Below are 18,348 nucleotides of genomic sequence, written 5' to 3' on the forward strand. Positions count from 1 at the left end.
GTTTTGTATACAATATTTCATCAACCTCCAGACACAAAAATCTAAATGTTAGATCAAGCGATTTTGGTGGCTAGGAATGTGGACCCTCTACTACCAAAAAGGAGAGGTGCGTTATCATGCTGGAAGTATACTTTGTATCTCAGTGCTAGAGGAACATCTTCAAGCTGCTGTGCCAATTCTTCTTAAAGAAAAGTGCAAGCAGACCTCAACATTTAAGCATCCAGGTAATATGAACAGTCTAAACAGCTGATAGTGAAGAAGGCTGCACAATACATCAATGCTAAATTGAGGTTGAAAATTCCTTCCACCATTTCTTGATGACTTGTTTACGTTCACTACATAAGTTGACACAATCTCAAGTGAAATATGCCTTGTTGGTAAACAAAAGATACTTGTAGAGTTGTTGATTTGTATTCCACCAGTTTCACAGCTCTAAGCAAAGCACCATCTTGTTGGTATAGATGTTAAACTGGTTGTTTATAAGTATAAAAACTCGTTTTGTTTAAGTACCTAGCTGTAACTGACAAAACACTTAAAGATATGTCTTTAAGTGATATGTTTATTCTAACTTTTGTTTTGTTTTTATTTTTACGGATAGAGTACATAATGAAAATCCCAGGAAAACTTTGTGATACACTCTGTATGTAGCGAGCACAGTAATATGACATAATAATATCAGAAATACATAGACAATTTAAAATAATGCTCCCAAGAGTTGTATACTGTATGGGTAAAACATACAAATTTATTCATACTACATTAGTATTTAGTTAGCTTATGGAGTGAAGAAAAACAAACATTGCGCTTTGTGACCAAGATCTGTCATGATTCTGCCAAGTCGCAACCTGGGTAGTAGTTCCGATGATTCACAACATGGCCACATAACACTATAATCATTACACATATATTAGTCATATATAATGTTATGTCTTCTCAGTTCTATTAAAATCCTTGACCTTTTCATATGATCACTCTTATTTTCAATTTTTGTGTTTCTGTTATTTACTCTAATGTTATTTAAAGTTAGTATTTCTTTAAGTTTACTGGAACACGAGCACATTCCTAGATTTGTGTATGTACCATTTGAGTTATACCATTATTTTGACACAATGTCCGATACTAATTCAGCTGATAATAGTACATGATTATTGATATTCCCTCAGAAAAAAGGCTGCAAAAAATCCCTTAAGTTGTGCAAAAAACAGATTTAATTTTTTACAAAAGTGAATTGCACAGTAATTCAACAGCGTTGATTTCAAATGTGATAACATAAGTGGAAGTTGTGCTGCTTCAATGTACAATGTGATTCACGAGTATAAAGCTACTTATTATGATCTCCTAAGAAAACAAAACCCCACAGATTAATTGAAGAAAAAGTTGATGATTTTGATAAAAATGTGATTCGTAAAAAGTACACAAATTTTATATTTGAAATAAACTGCCTACAATAGATAAGTATTAAAAGTTGGAAATCGCAATAACAATCTACCAGATTTCCAAACAACAACTTTTTAAAGTGTTAAAATATATGAATTTTAAATATGAAAAATAGGGCTGGGAAAGTGCTTTAATAGACAAGGATGATATTATATGGTAAAGACATTACTTCACTGATATAAAGAAAATAGGCAAGAAGGCCATACAGAATATATATGGATGATTGGTCAACAAAGACCACATGAAAAGATTCATTTGGAAAGATCAAGCTGTGAGTTCATCAAAAGAAGCCTTTCTGTGTGGTTCAACTGGTAATAAGACTCCATTGGCAAAGGTTGGCATCTCATAATTATGCAAATTGGTAATTACTGCGTTTGTTAATAATGGTGGTCTCTGGATTTTTTAATTGAAATCTACAAAGACTATCATAACAAGATGAATGGGGGAACATGAACGTCTTTTGAGAAATGGTTTAGTTACCTCTTCTAGAAGATAATTCAGTTACTGTCTTAGACAATCCCGCTTATAATTCATATAAAAAGGAAAAAATTCCAGCTGTGTCTTTGAAAAGGAATTATATCAAAATATGCCTTAGTTCAGAAGAAGTGATTTTTGAGGAGGATGAACTTAAGGTCCAATAATTGCAAAGGATTTTGCATATTAAAACTAATTTTAATGTACATAAAATTGATGAGTTAAGACCTAGTAGTAAAACCGTCCATTGATTACCTTCCTATCAATGTGAAATCAGCCCAATTGATTAACTTGAGGACAAATCAAAAGTTTAATAGAATCAGAAAATACTGTTGAACCAAATTATTGGGTATTGAACAATATAATAGAAAACAGAACTGAGCCTTCCATTATCTCTTAATACTGACACCACCAAGGATTTCTCACAATCGGATGATGAAAACTGAATTAAATTTGTTATTTGTTTATTATCATAATAGAAATTTACAATCTAAAATATCAGTGAAGTTTTACCGTTACTGAACAATTGACAATTTCATTTAAAAAACTCAAGGAAACTATGTAACAAACAATTTTAATGAATAAAATACACACATGGGTTATCAGATGTGTCAAACAAGGTAAGAAATATTTTATGTTAATTGATAATGATCAATTGATCATTTAACAAGTCTTAATTTATTTACATTTAAAGTATGCGCATAATTTTTGTAAATATAATAGCACATGGTTACTTAATATTAACGTCGTGTAGTTTTTTTATATGTGTCAGTATTTACAGGAGATGCTTATGAATCAGCCACCTGAACATTCATGCGATAATTCTGTTTACTTTATAAGCTAATTGCATAATTACTTAGAAAAAGATACATTCAAACTAAATAAATTTGTAATGCAAAGTGCAATCATAAAATATGCCTAAGGTTTAAAATGTAACCTACTGATGCACATCATTGAAAGCAATTTCCAGATTGTTCAGATGAGTCATTGCAGTGTCTCGTTCTTTCATGATAGTTTCTTTTTGACTTTCAAACTGTTTTTTCTCTTCCTCTTTCTGAGCCAACAACTGCGAAATTGTTCTTTCATATTCTTCTAGAATTAACCTGTTAAACAACAAAATTCATTAACATAACAAATATTTTTATTTACATACATATTTATCGACAAGCAACTATATGAAGGGCTACTTTATTATAATATATATCAATCGTCAGCAGGCAACAGATTATCCTCAACACAAGTGTTTACAAGTGAATCTTGCTTGGTGATCACTGCAAGGCTTATTCATTGCACCACAGAGGTAACAGAATATGAAAATAAATGTAGAAAATATCCATAAAGTTAGATAATATTTTATTCACTGTTTAAATCATTGTTTAGTGTTAATATTTATTTTAGATACATTACAGAATTCATTTAGGATGAACATTCATATTAGATTTTATGTTAATCTTCAAGTCAAGAGTTACTGGGCAATATCTTCTAAGTTTATAGTAATAAATAAGAAAAAGCAATACACAACAAACAAAACGGAACAAATATGCTTCCATGATAGAATACTTAGTAAACTTAATATGCAAAATGAACAAATTATTATTTAACATATTACTAACACATATAAAAAATGATTCAGTGATGAAATAACCCATTTTTAAAGACACTGTTAAATAATTACATTCAATTTAAAAAAAAAAAAATGTATATAGAGGAATTTTATTTTATTTACTGAAAATGACTTCCATTTTTTCTCATTCAATTAGCCATATGTGGAAACTTAGCATTTCTTCCTGAATTCATTATTTTAGTGTGTTGACTCATCATGGCCGAGATGTCACCCTATGGAAAAAATCAAATGCACTCAGATCAGGTAATCCATGTGGCCAGTGGTATTCCAATTTCAAGAGATTACATTAGTAGAGAACAAATCCTTCAAAACACTCACTGGTACCCTAGCATTACAATACGTAGCTCTATCCTGCTGAAAGAGCATATTCGCATACTACTCTGAAGTCAGTTACAGCAATTCCATTTCTGTACTCAAAAGAAAAAAAAATATATGGTTTTAACAAAACTGTTTTATGGTGAAAACATAGCAAGACTACCTAGATTTAATTGAAGCCTGATAAAACAAACCACAATCTTCTTTTTATCAAAGCTTTAAAAAATAAGATTTAATAATAGGATTCCAATATTAACAAACAAAGAGGACGGACAGGAAAAATGTCACAGTTCAATTTTGGGGAAAAAACTCATCTTTTCTTCAGGAATTTGAGCAACCACTAGTTAATACATTTTTACATGGAGACATCTTCTTATGTACATAACACACATGAGAATGTTCTCATGATGAACAATTTTTGGATAAATAACTCATATTTAGTAGGTTTTCAGAGTGTCTTGTTTGGTAAGTACAACTCTGAGGTAAAAGAAGGCAAGAGAAGTGTAAATTATTTCTTTTTTACTGATACATAACTAAACCTACCTTTCCTTAAACATATTAGGGAAATCTTTTGCGATTGTAAAAATAGAAAAATTCAACATACCCCAATTGTTGTTTGCTTTTCTTTTCTTTTTCAAGTTTTTGAAGTTCTTTTTGGGTTTTACTTTCTTTTTCTCCCATTTCACATTGCAATTTCTCTATTTTTTTCTCGAGCTTTTCTATATGATCACTTTTACTTTTTAATTCATCCTGAAACAATACTCCAAAATTTAACAAACAAAAAATAAGTAAAACAAAATTTGCATTCAAATTTTACATTAATACTGTATTAAGTTCTAATGTCTTGAAACCTTTCTTGAAGCAAATATGGATGTGGTATTTTCAGAAAGTAATATGTAATCTATGGACTGATTTCCAGGTGAATTGAATAATGAAATGTTTTTAAGATAAATCATAAAAGATGTAAAAAAAAGAAAAGTATACTGAAGGTATTTGTAATAATATTATAAAAAAATACAATAAGTCTACTACAACAGAAAACTGGTCAATCATTTATATAATTCATTTGAATAATTATAAGTACATCCCAAAAAAAGTTTAGTTTGTGTGGTGAGATATGAATTTTCATAAAAGTATCAAGCCTGATCTAAGACTTGAACCTAGAACCTTAAAAATGAAAATAACTATACCATGCATTGATTTTCATAAATATATTTTTTATATAAAAGAGAACAGACAATCAAAAATATTATAATATTAAAGTATAAATATCTAATGTCAAACAAAAAAATATTTCCAAATGGACTTTGGCTAACTGATTTTCTCTATCACTGCACCAAAGTATAACAGTTGGTCATAAACTTTGTGTGTAAATTTGTTGCATCATAGAATGTGGATGTACCAACTAGCCTTGGCATATGTGTCTAGCAAGTTCTTAATCAGTCTGTCAATTTATTAGAAGAAATAAAGTTCTTTTTGAATGATAAAAATAATAGTTAGGAAAAATTTTCAAATATAGATAGATCGGTCAAATGATTTAATGTTCTTATGTGAAATCACTCAGCATTTTAATGAACTGAATAAAAAAACTTAAGCAAAATGGTCAAGTTGTATTAATGATGTTTGAAAATATTTATGACAAAACTTGAGATCTTCACTAAGATTTGGAAATGAAAATCATGAAATATTTTCCTCAATTACAAAAATATTTAAAAATATAATAATTTTTGAAAATTCACTTAAAATCCAATTTAATTATTATGCAGTTAATAAAACAAGCTTTTTAGGAGAGATTTAATCAATTAAAAGTTTGGAAAGTACATTTCACTTATTTTATATCTATACAAAAGGAAATTCGAAACGATGGAGTTTATCCCATGATTTAGAAATGGAATTACTTGAATTTCAAAGCAGCATAGTGTAGAAAAATAAATTTGAAAAATTGATTTCCCAACCAGAAGGAAAAATTTCTGAATGAAGTGCAGATAATAATGATCCTGCACTAAAAACTGAAAATATTACATTAAACATATGCGATTCTTTACGAAAAAATTTTATATCATTTAAGAAATTGCTAATGCTTTTTTAATAATGTTTGGGTCCACATATTCATGTGAAAAACTGTTTTCCTCAATGAATTTTGTAAAATCAACCAACAGAAGTAGACGTGGAAATGATTTGACCGCAAAACTGTTAAACTAATGAATGTGGAATATGAACTTAATATTAAGAAACACATATCTGTAAATATATTTATTAATAAAGAATATTTCATAATATACATGTGCTTTCCTTTATCCAGGAAAAGTATAGGGACAAGGGAAGCAATTTTAGGCCTCAGATTAATAGTAGAAGGAAGATTAACGAAAAACAAACCAACATACTTGGCGTTTATAGACCTAGAAAAGGCTTTTGATAACGTAGACTGGAATAAAATGTTCAGCATTTAAAAAAAATTAGGGTTCAAATACAGAGATAGAAGAACAATTGCTAACATGTACAGGAACCAAACAGCAACAATAACAATTGAAGAACATAAGAAAGAAGCCCTAATAAGAAAGGGAGTCCGACAAGGATGTTCCCTATCGCTGTTACTTTTTAATCTTTACATGGAACTAGCAGTTAATGATGTTAAAGAACAATTTAGATTTGGAGTAACAGTACAAGATGAAAAGATAAAGATGCTACGATTTGCTGATGATATAGTAATTCTAGCCGAGAGTAAAAAGGATTTAGAAGAAACAATGAACGGCATAGATGAAGTCCTACGCAAAAACTATCGCATGAAAATAAACAAGAACAAAACAAAAGTAATGAAATGTAGTAGAAATAACAAAGATGGACCACTGAATGTGAAAATAGGAGGAGAAAAGATTATGGAGGTAGAAGAATTTTGTTATTTGGGAAGTAAAATTACTAAAGATGGACGAAGCAGGAGCGATATAAAATGCCGAATAGCACAAGCTAAATGAGGCTTCAGTAAGAAATATAATTTGTTTACATCAAAAATGAATTTAAATGTCAGGAAAAGATTTTTGAAAGTGTATGTTTGGAGTGTCGCTTTATATGGAAGTGAAACTTGGACAATCGGAGTATCTGAGAAGAAAAGATTAGAAGCTTTTGAAATGTGGTGCTATAGGAGAATGTTAAAAATCAGATGGGTGGATAAAGTGACAAATGAAGAGGTATTGCGGCAAATAGATGAAGAAAGTAGCATTTGGAAAAATATAGTTAAAAGAAGAGACAGACTTATAGGCCACATACTAAGGCAACCTGGAATAGTCGCTTTAATATTGGAAGGACAGGTAGAAGGGAAAAATTGTGTAGGCAGGCCACGTTTGGAGTATGTAAAACAAATTGTTGGGGATGTAGGATGTAGAGGGTATACTGAAATGAAACGACTAGCACTAGATAGGGAATCTTGGAGAGCTGCATCAAACCAGTCAAATGACTGAAGACAAAAAAAAAAAAGAAAAAAATTCCTTTATTCCTTGTTCATTCAAATACTCAGTCCAGAGGCGCCATTAGGCATGCTGTCACCTGGTGCGGTAATTCATGATATCAATTTTTACGTTGACGTTTATTTTTTGCTCTTCACTTGCAAAAGTAAAAGTTTTAAAACAAAAGGGAAATGTAAACATTTTAGAGGACTTTAAAAGTGAGAACCACAAAAAAGAGTCAACTTCAAGTTTTTTCTGTTAACAAATTTTTGGTGTTTCCAAATTATTGGTACTCTTTAACACGCCCTCCTCCCTTTCCAAGTGACAACTGGGCTAGCATAAAATAAAATAATGAACAAAATTTGACCCACTTCTCAAAAAGGTTCACCATCATTGAACTATACCATGTATGAAAAACTTAGTTTCTCAACTAAAATCATTTAAATTAAAATTTGAAGGTATTCCTCTGCCAAAAAAATGACAATATTTTTGTTAGTGAACTGTTTGAAAGAAGATTGTTCAATTCTTCAAGAAAACGTTAAAAAATTTCTTTTGGAAGCAGGTTTATTAATTCAAGTGTTCAGACAACTACTAAGAAAGTAAAATTGTATCTGTATTATTACAGCTTAAGAATGTAATCAATCATTATACTGGAACTAATTTAGATCTTTCATTCATAATGAAGTACAAATTTTAAACAGATTATCTTTAGTGATGACAATTGAATCAGTCTGAATGCTTATGTTGACACAATCAAGACACAAATTTGTTCAGTTGGATTCCTATTCTTAAAACAGACAGTGAGACACTATGTCTCATAGTGCACAATTCCTTGTCTTTGTTAAACTGCGTATTTGTGCATCTTTCAACTGTCTTAAACATTTTTATGTTGGAAATATTTATAAACGCGCAATAAATTGCTTGTAATGGTGTTTGAAGAGAGGTAACAAACAAGGAATGACAGCATGTTAGCATAGAACAACAGCAATATAAGTAAACAGTAACCTACTGTCTGAACACACCTTGTATTTGTAAAAAAAACATTAAAACTTTTCCCTTTTAAAAAAATATATATATTTTTTTTTTTTCTTAAATGTGCATGGAAATGATATGAAATATTTGTAGCTTATCAAAATTCTCAAGTCTGACTAGGATTCAAACCCGGATATGTTTTCTAGACAAAAGATGAAGGTACTACTTCAAATTTGAATTGAAGTACATTTTACATTCCTGTACAATTTGCATATAAATGGTATCAACATAATAATAATAATTGTTAATTAATAAGTCAATAAAATGATATAAAAATAACGAACTGCTGTGAAATAATCAAAACAAATATTATGTCTGAGATTTGGTATATATCATAATTAACTCATAATATAGTTTTTGAAGAATGTTACCCATCATTTAATATTAAAATTGTACACTAATTATATACAAAAGAAAATGAACAAATACATTTAAAATTATTCATCTTCAGACCCAGGAAGATTACATTTTTTTTACATTATACAAATGAGAAGGGAAATATGTTTGAATTTAAATTCCAAATTTATGCCAACTAATTAATAGAAAAGTGTAATATAAAATTAGAATGTCTAGATGATCCTATTCTATTCTAATCTCTAATGTTTTTTTGTTAATAATAATGTTTTGTGGGATTATGTCAAGCCAATTTTCTTTTTTTAATATATTATTTTTCAATATATATATATATATATATAAACAGTAATTATTAAATAAAAAAACAGAATTTTGTTTAGTAATAAAAATACTAATATTAAATAAGATGGCAAATGAGAGGCTTATATTGACTTTCATTACATAAATTACAGTGAGGCAATTTGTATAAACCCACCCCACATTATATTACATAGCCCAATAAATCCTTACATAAATCGGCTAATTTACTGATTCAGAATTATAATTTTACCATGACAAAAAATATATATCTTTCTAGTTAATATATTCATAAATTACAGAAACAAAAAAGTAAACTAATAAACCTTTGATATAAATAATAATTAAAAAATAAAGATTGAAGGTAGTCTTAAAGACCAAAGATAATGATTATTTATTAACAATAATTATTCTGAGAATTAACCATTCTTTTGGCAGTCTGGTTTGCACTTCAATTGAACACAAGCACAGTATTCTCTTCTAGTGAGTACAAGAAATTTGGTCAACACACCAAGTGAAGACTATTTTTATAATGATTAAAATCTTTTGTATTTAAAATTTTATTCATTAATTACACAAGTTAAAATAAGGTCAATACAATACCTTGTACATCTGATCCTGTTTTGCCATTAGGTCTTGTAATTTCTGCATTTCTTTGTGATAAACTTCTTGACTTACAACTGTCCTTGGCCCACTTCTTGGAGTACTTTGTTCCTTATCCTTAAAATATTAAACACATTAAATTTATTTACAGACTACTATATTTAGAATTTAGTTTTATGACATTAGCCCTAAAAAAATTATACATTAATAAGCAATAAAATGTAGTTTTTTTTATAGGAAAAATACACTTGCGTTTAACAAGCACAGCTATCAATGTAAAACAAATCCAGTTTCAGATCTTTTAACGAAAATATGGTTGTTTTAATTGTTGTTATATTGTTGATCTCTCAAAAAAAGATTGTTTACTTGATTATTTATCAACTAATTACACCCTCTTAAATTTTACACTACAACAAATTAAAACTGAAATTTTGTAACATTTTATCTTATTAAGTGGCTCAATTTTTATATTTGTTATAAGAAAAACAAAACCAAAAAGAGAGAGAGAGAAGTTGGCAACTAGGTGACACATAATTATTTAAAATGATTATTCACAGAAAATTAGACGTATTTATAACATGACAGAAAATATGTAAACAAACATATAAATAACGAACAGTAAAAGCGTTTACCTGAGGAGTTGAACTACTAGTAGATGGATGTGTTTTCTTATCAGTAGATGGATTCTTCATCAGTGTTTTAGATGGTACTACGTTCTCTTGTACTGTATTATCTAAAATGTTTGCTGTAAACAGTAATTTTACATCAGTCAATCAAACAAAAGAAATTAAAGTACATAAATAATAATGTTTTCTCTCACAAGGAATATATAAAAATAATGTATACTACACAGTTTTATTACCATAGATTAATTGAAATAAAATTAGTATATAATGAAGGAAAATAAATATTAAAGTTTATGTTATTCTTTGAATCCTTATATGAAGAGCTAAATCTGATAAGACTAGCAATGCGGCAACTCTAACTGTGATACTATCATAATGGTAAAACAAAGGGGAGAAGGCTTAGCATTTTTATAATAATAAAATACTAAATTCTAGATACTCTGAAATCAGGAATATTTTATATTTCTGTGATTATCTTTAGAACATATAATTATAAAATTGTATTTTTTTATGAAAAGCTCTAATTCCAAAGCAACACTTTTAAAAGGGTTAAAAGTATTTAGAAAAAATTATGACATAATCCTTATTTGAGATAAGTATGATTAATGGGAAAAGCAGAAGATAAAAGGCAAATCAGTAATATTTTAAGATAAGAAAAAGATTTCAAATATAAAGAAGCAGTTGGTTATTTGTTTTAATACTAGAAGGTGAAGGATTAGAATACTCCAAGCAGGATAATGGATACAGAATTAGTAAAAGTGCATATTTTTATTAAAAATGTACACAAAAAGAGAATGAGGCATTCATAATTGCTTATCTAAGTAAAATAAGACTTAGATATTACAAAATAATAAAAAAGTTAATCTACTGGTATTTCAGCCTCTTACAAAGCAACAAAGACTAACAATCCACACCTTCAGTGTATAAAATGTATGTGAGGAGAGAGAGAGACTTCAGCAGTCTTTTGGGGGGCAAAACCCCCAATGTTATGAAATCCAGTTTTTGCTGGGTAAATGGTTAAGTCCTGTCTAGTGACTCTTGAGGATTTTACATCTGAAAAAATGACACTGTTTAATGTTGTGAGTGGTAATGTGACATTACCACTCACATTATGATGTTCAGTTAAGAAATAGCTACATCTTCTATACTTGCAATACATGAAAAAGATAAAAAGAATCTTTTCTGTAACAATTCAGTACTTTATAATACTAATTAATTCTTTTTAATTTAAAATGTACCAGTACAGTTACATAATAATACCATTTTTAAAATGTACCTAATAAGATTTTTGTAAAGCAATTTGCTTAGTTTATTTTAATCACTCTTTTTCCCTGTAAACAGAAAGTAAAAAATAATAACACCATTATATACTAACATATGAAAAGAAATACATAACCCACATCTTGAATATGACTTATTAGACACTTATGAATTGCAAACAAAATAAAATTTTCTTTACAATTTCATTAACAAAAATAAATAAAATTTCATAAATATGGGGAAAAAATTCTTTGACCAAATCTTTATACACATGTAATTTACAACTTTTATTTCACAAAATTTAATGCAAGAAATAAAGTTTAAAACAAAAAAAGAATAATTCAATTTCCATTTCAGATAAAAATATGCTTTTGAGAAAATTGAATTTAAAAGTATGACAAATACTTACATATCTGGCTACTCTATAGTTTAATTTTGCGATAAGGGATGGCATTAGGAAATACAGTAAAGATTTGTAAGGCCCAAAAGATTACATTAGAGGGGTAAGCTCAGGAAGTTTAAAAGAGAACACAATTTTGAAGCTCACAAAGTATACTATGGCATTGTTGTAGCAGTTTATACAAGTAAAGATAACAAATCTATTAAACAAACAATATTAGCTATGCTGAGCCAAAACACACAAAATGCCCTACAAGACAAGATTGATTGGTGTTTTGACAATCTAGCATTGGCTACAAATGAAAAACCACGTAAGCACATTGACAATTTATTGAAAGCTCACTGATGAAAATTTATTAAATCTGTGTCTGAAAGGAAGAACACAAAATGCCAATAGAGTTTTCAGTCTTTTATGAAAAAAGGGCAAGAAAACTAAAGGTTTTTCGCAATCAGTAGTAGAAGCAGCACTGGCTGAGGCAATGAGCGAGTTTAATTTTAGTAACATAGCAGTAATTATGTAGTATGGAAGGAGCTTCTGTATCCCCAGGGAAAATCAGTGGAATCTTAACAAGAAGACACGATCACCGAAGGAAAAATTAAATTATCATGAGGTGCTCATCAAAATTAAAGGAAAGCAGTAGACTGCAAATGGAACAGATAAAGAAAGAAAAGAAAAATGGAAGCAGAAGGCATCACATATGCAGCTGGGGAATTCTAAATTAGATAAGGTATAAAGAGAGAAAATTATCTGCATGTAATTTTGTAACTTTGAATGTCATTTCTTGTAAGTTTGTTCTTTTTAAATCTTTTTTGACATGAAAAAAATCATAACTTAAGTTCCTTAACAGGAAGAGAATTTTTTTAATACTTTTTTTAGTAAGTTTTGCTTTATTTTTCCAAGTATGGATACACTGAAATTGCTGAAGGAAAATAAAAAAAAATATACAATATTGTTTGAAAAACCTTTTTTTACCAAATTTCCCATTCATGAGAAATTGCTTTAAATATTAGAAAAATAGAACAGTTTTGTATCTTCAATTTAAAAAAAAAATTTAAAACTACATTAGTTACAATTTTTTTAATCCTTGTTTTAAGGACTAAGGATTAAGGGGTGGGGAAATTATTTTCGTAAATATTTAATAAAAAATGATGGTAATGCAATAGTGAAATTAATTAGAAGGACCTGGAACTTGTAACATGAGCTTAAAAAATGATTTTTCTTGTAGGGTTTCTCCCTTAAACAAGATTGAGACTGAAGAAAATAATCTTAATAAAATTGTGTTCAGTGATGAAGCAACCTTCTGTACCAGCAGTTAAGTGAATCGACATAATGTTCAGATATGGGGTGATAGGAATCCGCATCACACCACTGAAATATAGAAATACTGCAATGGGTACTAGCGTTAGAAATCTGTGCCAACAAAGATAGCTGATTTAGATCTATACTCTCTTTGTCTACAGTCCGTTCAAAAAGTTTGTGACGATCTCTCTCATCACAAATCACAAGTTATCTTTCATAATTCAAGTTATTGTAAAAAGTTTTTATAAAAAGCATTTATATGATACAATGATTAACTCAACATTTATTTAATATTCATAAGCATTGAAATTTTTCTATTAAATAGAATTATGAGATTTTATCACTTAATATTAACTATAATTAAGTTTTATGGAATCACTTTCTGAAGGGACGGTATGTTAGGTACAATGTGCATGCGCTGCACTGTGCGACAATGAAAACTATACCTCTAAATCTATCTGTCTCACGTTCGTTTTCCGCTCACGTTGGACATAGACAGTGCCCATTCCAGTACTTCTATATTTCAGTGCATCACACATTGAACATGTACCAGACTTGTCTAAGGTAAATGTTTTTTGTGCTGTAAGCTATCACAAAATTTACAGTGTTTTTTTTTTTTTGCCAAGTCAACTGTAATTGACATATTGTACCTGGACATACTTAACATTATCTAATGCCACAATTACAACTGGATATGAGTACAGAATTCACTTTCCAGCAAGATGGCATGCCCCACATCATCATCGAGAAGTTGTCATGTATCATAATAGCAAAGTAGTGGACAGACATGGTGGAACAATTTCCTGGCCACCACAATCACGCGATTTAACTCCAATGGATGTTAAAGATAGAGTGTTTGTTCCTCTGCTTCCAGGAAATGTCAGTGAGCTGCGGCACCAGAAAACACAAGTAGTTGCCCACCATAGATCAAGACATACTTCATAGGATTTGGCAGGAAACTGATTATAGATGGGACATTGCTGTTATTAATCAAAGGTAGGCATATTAAACATATGTAAATGAAACTTGAATTTATATTATATTCAGTGTTGTATCACACATTTTTGTTAAGTTATTTACTTTTTTAATTGTTAAAAGTTACTTTTGAATAACAAATTTATGAATACCCAATACAATCAACAGACAGATAATGTTAATAGTTTAATTTCCGAATTTTTTGATGAACTTAATATTCTACAATCATCATTCAAATTTAAAAAAAAAAATAAAGTAAGAATGATATATTGAACAAAGAAATAAACTAAGAGAATTATACTAGATAATAAAATTAATAAAATACAATACTCTAATAATCAGAAATATAAAAAAAATTATACAAACAAGAGCTCTAAAATGAAAGCATAAACAATAATTAACATTTTTATTATACTAACAGTCTCCGCTAAGCTCATCATCAGTCTCTGCAGCAGCTGCTTCGCTCTTATTAGTTTGAAATTCCTAGAACAAAAATTGATATTTATTTTTCCAAGATGCAATTCAAACACGAATGAACAATCCAGCAATAGTAAAGACAAAATTTCTCATATAAAACATAAAATATGTTTTAAATATTACATATTTATATTTAAATAATATTTATTTAAAACATTAAGGCTGATTAAAGTGCAACTCATTTTTAACCCTTCAAGCCGGTATTTAAATTTTTAAAGCCCTAACCTACTTCCAGTAATTTAAATGCCCAACCAGCAGCTGTATTACAGTACTAAAAGTAAAAAATTATAGCTTCAAAACTATTACACCAATTTAAACCAAATTTTCAGCAGAGGATCATCCACTTTTTCCCATTTCTAATCTATGTCTTTTCTTGTACGCTTCACTTTTATATCAATATCATCATCACTATCGCCATTACTCTGTTCAGAATCTTCTTTATTTTCATTACGATTTTCTGGCACAAAATCTTCATCACTTTCGTCACTATCATATTCACTACCACTATCAAATATTCTAATGTTACTGTCACATGTCTCATCTAAACATTCAATAATTTGTTCCAATGTAAGATTACACGACGTGCTTGACCCGGCCATTTTCATTTACTCACAGCTGACGCAACTGACTGAAAGAAGAGCATTCAACTTCATAGACCAAAATCGTATTTCATCACCGATATGTAATCCTACGCAGTTTCAGAGCTTGAGAGTTTCCAGAATTATTCTAGATAAGTTCTGGATGACCATGAAATTATTTTAGTTATTTTCAAGAATACTGCTTTTCTGAAAATCTATACCTGACTGGGATAAAAAAGATGGTCCTTTAAATTAAAACTTTGAAATAAAATACTGAATAACATGTGGACAAACTGACAGTAAATTCAAACTTTGGGTGTAATTGACTCGGTGGTGGTGAAATGAACAGACACACAAAAACAAATCTGCATTAACATTTGTTTAAAAACCCCTTTTTTGGGTCTGTTGGAAACTCAAAATATAATCAGTTTGGTCAATCATTATTCAGCAAAACCTACAAATCAGATTTTATATAATTAAAAATATACAGATTGCTGCTGATTAAACCAACCACATTGGGATTCCATGTTTTGATCATAAAAAGAAATGATTTTAATTATCTGAAAGTAGAGATGGTAATAACCTGATTGGAAAACGCCATAATATATTACATATGGTTTAATGTATTTATAAATTAGACTTTTATATCTTTTAATAATTTGAATTATTCCAAATTAAGGTTTGAATTTTTAATTTAACTATGGAATATAAAAATTACACAAAAAATATGCTATTATCACTGTACATTTTCTATTTTGCAGTAACTTTTTAATAATAAGTTACATAACACTTAATAATAAAAGGTGAAATTAAAATATTTGATTAAAAAACTGGCGAAAATCTTAAGTAATTAGAATTTATTCTTTTTAATTTGATCACCATAAAAAAAATTATTACACTAAACAGTGAACATGTAATAACTAATGAAAACACTCAACTATTATGAATTACAGTATCTAAATGTAAAAACCTTTTACATATATAGTTTACAAAGCCACAACAAAATTACAATTTACAGTTTTTTTGCTTCAAACATTTTTTTTTAAAGTATGGCTATGATTTCATCAAGCTATCCTCCTTTTATTTGCTCCAATTTGTACATTATCTCTCTGATACAATCTAATAAACAAGTTAATCTGAAAAAGAATTTTTACACAAATGAACAAAAATCGCATCAGTTTTTAGATAAGATTTTTCTTTCTTCTGTTCATTAGAGAACTATGAATGCCCATGTTTATGTACATTCATAAATGCATAGATCTACTTATTTCAGTATAAGGTGAAAATATGCAAATCCAAATAAATCATTCAGACTGCTACTTCCAAAGGAGAAATTTTGGGGTGGGGTGAAAAAAGTTCCAGGCCTAGATGAGAAAACATTTTTCTGGATACATTTAGTTTATTTTTCAACATAGTCATTAAGTCAAATTATCAAATTCCTTAAAATAACCATCTACAACAGCAGTAACTTCACTACTGATCAAATATCTTTTCCCTCTAAGTAATTTTTTTACGTTAGGAAGCAAGAGACAGTCACTGGGAATCAGATCAGTCTAATAACCATCACAAATTGACGTAAAAATTTCTTTGGATTGTGCTGAAAGAGCTCAAGACAAATACTTTTAATGTTTTTTTTGTACTGTTTTTGGTCGACTTGAGCAAATGCAGCAACATTGGCTTATTCATGTCCAAGTGATTGTGCAAAATAATGTGCAAGCATTCTATTGACATACCCACAGACTCTGCTAACTTGTTTACTGTCACTTGTCAATCTGCGAAAACAATTTTATGAACTTTTTATCATTACTGGCGTAGTTACTTAAGAAGGACGTCCCCACTGCGTGGTTCACCGCTAGGTGTGTGTTGACCTAGCATTTCTTTTAATTTCCTTTGCACTCTAGCCTTTCAGAAAAAAGTATTTTATCACTGCACGAATTTCCAGTTTTTCCATTTTTCAAACAGCTGCTCTAATTTTCCACTTTGACAGACTGCAAATACTATACTAAGTGATGCAGCAATTTGAGATTCTTGTAGTAAATTAATGAAGAATGGAATCATCCAACACCTTCGAGAAATTAAGCATAACTAATGTCATCTCTGTGTGAGGCCCAGAACTTTTCACACGATCCTCATATACACAGCTCAATAACAAAATCAGAAGTAAAAATATGAAATTTAATTTGATAAATATTTTTTTATTGTACTGCATGCAAATTTTTTTTTGATTTTCACCATTTTATAAGTTACATTTCTTCTCCTTCTACTGCTAATAACTACATTTCAATTCACTCTGCAAATTTCTATTATGATGTAAATAATTAAATATAAACTCGTACACACTTTTAATAAAAAAAGGTAAACTCACAGTCACATGTGAAGGGCCAGATGGAGTTAATGATATCAATTTACCATCATCTAGTGGAGGGTTTTTCATTGGTGTTCTCAATACTGGAACACTTTCTTCACAAACAGCCACCTCACTAGGAAAAAATAAAAAATAATTAATAAATTAAACAATAAATTTAATAATACTTAATTTTATTTTGGTTTAAATTGAATTACTGAAAATTTAATTATTGCTATTACAGCAATTCCTCAATTTTCTATCTCATTTAGTTTTTTACAGCCATTACTGCAGCTAAGCCTCAACTCGAGGAATTTGTATCTCATCAGTCTATTAATTCATTAAGAGAAATATTCTATAAAAATAGGAAGAGGTAAAATCAATGCAAATAAATCAGTAACATAATTAGATCATACATAATTAGGTACTGTTTAAAATGCTTTGGGTTAACTATGCTCTTAAATTTAAAAGTAAAAATAATTCACAAAACTTATAAACTAATATACACAAAAATCCACTTACCAATAATTGAATTCTACGTGTTCAAGCACTTTTGGAATTAAATTTCACGTATTTGTCCTATTTATAACATTAATTAAAAACGTCACGTGTAAAATTATGAAAATCATGATACTTGCTTAAAACATTATAGTTGGTCATCATTTTTTAAATAAATATCACGATTTTCTTATTTTACTCGTGGTTTTAATTAATGTTATAATAAATAGGACAATATGAGAGTTCCTGAAGATACACTTTAATTCCAAAATTGCTTAAACACGTCTAATTCAATTGTTGGTAAGTTGCTCTTGT

At 29.0% G+C, this 18,348-nt stretch overlaps 1 protein-coding gene across 4 annotated transcripts in view; it reads right to left on the reverse strand.

The window, feature by feature from the left end:
• The window catches only part of tacc (transforming acidic coiled-coil protein), a 136,707-nt gene that overhangs the window by 4,789 nt on the left and 113,570 nt on the right, over window positions 1–18,348 (reverse strand). For all 4 annotated transcript variants that reach the window (XM_075366453.1, XM_075366456.1, XM_075366455.1 and 1 more), the window contains exons 7-12: window positions 17,557–17,671; window positions 14,556–14,619; window positions 10,209–10,321; window positions 9,577–9,693; window positions 4,455–4,600; window positions 2,853–3,014 (exon numbers count right to left, since the gene is read on the reverse strand). In XM_075366453.1, the coding sequence (XP_075222568.1) occupies window positions 2,853–3,014; window positions 4,455–4,600; window positions 9,577–9,693; window positions 10,209–10,321; window positions 14,556–14,619; window positions 17,557–17,671 (717 nt within the window). The remainder of the gene's footprint in view (window positions 1–2,852; window positions 3,015–4,454; window positions 4,601–9,576; window positions 9,694–10,208; window positions 10,322–14,555; window positions 14,620–17,556; window positions 17,672–18,348) is intronic.

This window comes from Lycorma delicatula, chromosome 5 (genome assembly GCF_047948215.1).
Source record: "Lycorma delicatula isolate Av1 chromosome 5, ASM4794821v1, whole genome shotgun sequence".
Classification (NCBI taxonomy): domain Eukaryota; kingdom Metazoa; phylum Arthropoda; class Insecta; order Hemiptera; family Fulgoridae; genus Lycorma; species Lycorma delicatula.